This window comes from Micromesistius poutassou, assembly GCF_964030765.1.
Source record: "Micromesistius poutassou genome assembly, chromosome: 15".
Taxonomy (NCBI): Eukaryota; Metazoa; Chordata; class Actinopteri; order Gadiformes; family Gadidae; genus Micromesistius; species Micromesistius poutassou.
The window spans coordinates 6,585,189-6,590,188 of record NC_140285.1 but is presented as its reverse complement, the minus strand read 5'-3'; the positions used below and the strand labels follow the sequence as shown (position 1 = coordinate 6,590,188).

General features: G+C 50.4%; 1 protein-coding gene across 1 annotated transcript in view; it reads right to left on the bottom strand.

Annotated features, from left to right (window-relative positions):
- cacnb3b (calcium channel, voltage-dependent, beta 3b) overlaps window positions 1-5,000 on the bottom strand; it is a gene marked incomplete at both ends in the record, with an annotated part of 22,149 nt that overhangs the window by 7,342 nt on the left and 9,807 nt on the right. The window contains 4 exons of the mRNA XM_084479117.1: window positions 1-42; window positions 948-1,069; window positions 1,245-1,367; window positions 1,987-2,106. The exon at window positions 1-42 is cut by the window's left edge and continues 11 nt beyond it. Coding sequence (XP_084335243.1) covers window positions 1-42; window positions 948-1,069; window positions 1,245-1,367; window positions 1,987-2,106 — 407 coding nt within the window. The remainder of the gene's footprint in view (window positions 43-947; window positions 1,070-1,244; window positions 1,368-1,986; window positions 2,107-5,000) is intronic.

The window sequence follows — 5,000 nt, the reverse complement described above, 5'->3', positions numbered from 1 at the left end:
GGGGTGGACCTCCAACCTCCAGATGCAGCGTTGCCTGCCTTCCTGCCGAGGAAACACAATGCCTGGGTTCATTATCAGCCCATCCCCCTTGGGGATGGGCTGATCCCAATTTAGAACCACAGCACTTCCAAAAACACACGCTGAAGAACTCCAAGAACCAGAACGGATGATTGAACTTTTTTTCCTGTCCTTGTATGAATACTTTTGTTTTTATACAGATAGCTGGTGAAACTAGGACGAGAGTGAGAGAGAGGGAGATGGAGAGAGAGAGAGAGAGCGAGAGAAAGAGAGAGAGTGGGGGGGAGGAGGAGGGGGAGTGAGTGAGTGAGTGAGAGAGAGGGAGCGGTTCTCATTAAGCCCTCCTGTTGGTTTAATCTTGTGTAGCGACGATGACCCTGTCGCCCTTGGGTGATTTGATGTTCAACAACCGGGTTGAACAGGTTGTACGGCTAAGCACACAAATTAGCATTGAGAAAGTTTCGCTTTTCTTTTTGTCCCATCAAACTCTGTATCCTGGTATCAGATGGCGACTTGGCTCCTTGAAAAACGGAGAATAAAGCTCTGAGATCCACGGTGAGATTAGCTGGGCAGCAGTGGGACAACTCAGCCAGCATGCTCCACCAGCATTCTAATTAAACAACCACATTGAACAACTGTCACTCATTAGTGGGCACATGGCCACAAGCACACACCCCTCCAACAGATGAACAGACACGCGCGGCCCTTATGCACAGAAGGACGTTGTTCATGTTCAATAGCACTTTGTTTGTTTGAATTCTCGTTTTAAATAAAGCTCTTCCGGGACGTTTATGTCCACACCTTTACTCGGTGAAGACCTCTCTGTATCATGAGACTGAGGTAATGCAGCAACCTCATTGGACGTCTCATAATCTAGGAGTCGATCACATGTAAGCGGACAGAGCTCCGGGGGGGCCGGGTCCTCTCACCTGGCGGCCTGCTTCTGCTCCTGCTTGATGCGCATGGCTTCCAGCTTCACCGGGCTGGGGATGAAGGTGATGTCAGCCCCTTCCTTCACCAGCCGTCCGATCCACCAGTCATTGTTGTATTTCTGCACACAGGAGACAGAGGACCGCGACGGTCATCGAGCTGAGGGGTTTGAGACTTAAAGCCTAATCTTAGATTAAATGAGTGAAGGGAGTAGGACGGACAGCATGGAGCGCATTAACATAATGATAATGGACAGAACTGATGAGCGACTTCTACTTTGGCGTCCTTCCAGCTACCTCTTTTATGTGTAGAAAGTCTTTGGTTTCAAAGTTAATGGCGGACCCCTGGACCGGACAGTCCTCATCGAGGGCCCCGCAGTAGCTCACGTTGGTCTTCACTGCGAAGGCCACGGGTTTCGTCTACGGTGGTACAAAGAGGAGAAAAACACATGTTTACAATGAGAATGTAGAATTATCAATATGGTTAAAACACAACTAAAATGAATGAATATATACAGGAATATATATTTATATACTATATATTCTTAACAAATAGCAGTCATACTTGTCTTACTTACTGAATTACTCAGTGAACTTTTATTATTTCAGTGCTGACATGTACCTTAGACAGTACGTCCTTAAAGGGGACATATTATACCACCAGGTGTGAGTGTGATTAGCTGTTACAAGCCGCTTGGAAAATCTGAGTCAGAATTCTGAGAATAAAGTCAGAACTCAATTTTTTTTCATATGTGTGGCCCTAATCCTCTTCCGTATACCAGCCTACCCAATGCACTGTAGCAAACATTGCTCATCTATCCGTCATACATCTATAAGGACACGCCCACCTATGATGTCAGAAGAGGCACATTTTCCAAACAGCCTGTAACGGTGAATCACACTCACACCTGGTGGTTTAATATGTCACCTTTAAAGTTTCACCCAAACATGAGCGTTACAGTAGCCCACTGGAAAATTAAGAGAAAATGGCGGCGTCTCCGGAGTTACGGCCGGATGTAGCGTGACCTTTGACCCTGACCTTGGCTCTCTCCAGCTGCAGCTGAGCCTGGCGCTCGGCTTCACGCCGAGACGCCTCCTGGTCCTCCTCCAGGGACAGGTCGGAATCCCAGGGGCGTCTCGCGCAGGAATCGGCTGAACCCTGGGGGGAGGGAGGAGGAGGAGCAGCAGGAGGAGCAGGAGGAGGAGCAGGAGGAGCAGCAGCAGCAGGAGAGCAGCAGGAGGAGGAGGAGGAGCAGGAGCAGGAGGAGGATGGAGGAGGGAGGAAGAGGAATTAGCAGGAGGAGCAGGAGGAGCAGGAGGTGGAGGAGGAGGAGCAGGAGCAGCAGGTGGAGGAGGTGGAAGAGGAGGAGCAGGAGCAGCAGGAGGTGGAGGAGGTGGAGGAGGAGGAGCAGGAGTAGGAGGAGCAGGAGGAGGAGGAGGAGCAGCAGGAGGAGCACGAGGGGGAGTAGGAGGAGGAGGAATAGGAGGAGGGGGAGGAGAACAAGTTAAAAAGGCAATGACGAGAGACAATAAGAAAAATGTTTTTGCCTGGGGAAGAAGAACGTAATCCACCACCAGGACAAAGACGAAGGCTGTGCCGCATGCTGTCACCAGAGACTCCGCTGAGACGCCGCCTGTGGTCCAGCGTGTTAAACAGCCTCCGTCATTGTGTTCAGCGTTCACACACACACACACAAGCCTCTCTCTCTCTCCCCCTCCGCTTCCTCTGCTCCCGTGCGTGTCTGCCGTTAACGTATGACCTGCCACCCAACCTGAAGGTCCCTCACCAGAAGCCATGGGAGCCAGTCGGTGAGGACTGGCAGTTCCCTCTGCTTTCCAAAGCAACTCCCCCCCCGAGAGGAGTGTGTCAGTGAGCACTACAACAACACACACACACACACACACACACACACCCAGAGTAGCCGACTCGGCACTTGCTTGGTGTGTTTATCTGCTCGACAACCGAGGCCGACCTTGTTGGAAGGAGGCCTCCTGTGGATGTCAGGACACAAGCCCGACAACAAAGGGAGAGAGGCGCAAATCACACCTTCCTCTGCCGCGCTCTCTGCCGTGTGTAGAGCAGCTAATTAATCAATCCCTGACTGGGTGCTCTGCGAGACTGCACCGCCAAGAGCGGTAATTACAGTGAGGAGAGGATGTGGGAAAACAATACAGTAGTACAGAAAAAGTGGACACTTTTTTTTTTTAACACAGCGCAACACATGACAACAACAACCTTCTTGGCCATCACCAAAGGGTTCTGACGCGCCGATGTGGACTGTAGACGCCATCGGATTCAGGATTGACGTTGCAGTAGCGACAGAGTATTCCTGACGACAAGATCATACTAAAAACCGGCTGTGATTGTGGCCCCGCAGAAGGTGAATAAATAAAAGATGACTCGATTGTAACCCGCCACCTGCAGCAGGTCACGGACGTCATGATGTGTTCCCCCGCTCTGAGCAAACAGCCCCCACCAAACACACCAAACCCCTACTGACTCCACAGTCAGTCCCATTTGGGTTAGGGCACTGGCAGACTGCTCAGTGCTCACACGCCAGACAGAGGCACTCACACAAGGCTGAGGCCAAATATAGCTTCATAACAATGTCAGGCACCCTTTACTCACCTTTACCTTCCTTCCCCCTGCGTTCCCTCCCTCTACACATCTCTTCCTTCACATGCATACACTAAGAAGGGGGCTAGGACAGTGTAGTGGTAAGGATGGTTAAAGGTACTGGGATCGATTCCCATTACCATGGGTTACCTGCATGCATCCTTGAGCAAGACGCCCCTAGTCCCCTACCTGCTCCTTCACCACCTTTATCTCAGTCGACTGTAGGACGCTCTGGATGAAAGCCTCTTCTAATGGCATGAATAAGAGTACAACCTCCACCTCGCTCCTGTGTGTGTGTGTTGGCTGCATCCAGCAGATTGTGTGGATAACATTTAAATATGAAAGCGTGCTTGGGGGGGGGTTCTAATGGGAGCACCCGATCCCCCTTCTGTCGGTTCTGCAGTGAGGCGAAGGGGCTGACGCCACCAGTTATTCAGCAGATGTGTTTTAAGCGCACTAATAAAAAATCATTACGTTCACTGCCTCTAGTTTGCAGTTATCCGGTGCTCGTGTGTGTGTGTGTGTGTGTGTGTGTGTGTGTTTGTGTGTGCGTGTGTGCGTGTGTGTGTGTGTGTGTGTGTGTTTCCACAACATCCATTAGTTCTCAACGGTTGATGAAGATCCATGACGTTTATGTCCAACAGAGGAGGATGATATTAGGGAGGTTTAGAAACCTGCGTGGGCCTCAGGGCGGGTCTCTCTGCAAAGCACTTCACAGGAAATAAAGTAAGTCGTTGTTATCCATAGCTCCTTCACTGCTCCTCGCCGATATCGGCCCGTGAATCTGCCCCGATTGATAAGCCTGTGATGGCAAGCAGCTACGCTCCCGTCCTGTCAAACTTCTCATGAATAGAGTGGTGGAGCTTGGCGGTGCAGAGAGGGACTTGTGGGACATGAAATACAACCTACAGCAGAGTCCCCCATGGCCAAGCACAGCCTCACACGGCTCTGATATCTGACTCCCAATGGGCTACAGACTGCTCTGTGGTCGAAAGCCTGAGGCTGGCTAGGATTGAAGGGAAACAGGGGTGTTGCGGTACTCTGGACTGCAAATTAAGATTTTGTATTGGGTATTGAGCTGCAACCAGCCGTGTAGCTGTGTGTTACAAAGGCTCTGAGACAGTAACGTCGGTTGGTTGCATTCTGCCTCCTCACCCCTAGATGCCACTAAATCCTGCAAAATGCACCTTTAACTTCAAACATCGATTGGTGAAAAGTATGATTCCCATGAAGATTTGCATATTAAACTAACATGAAAATCTTCATGGGAATCATCAAATCCTTGTAAGGATATCATGATTAAATGTTGAACAATCTGTGCAATAGCCTGCTCCTCTAGTGAGGTAACTTACTGAGGACCTATCACACGTAGAAGCACCACTTCAACAAAGAACTTGCACCTGACCATTCTCGCCAGCAGAGGGGAGCAAGCCTTC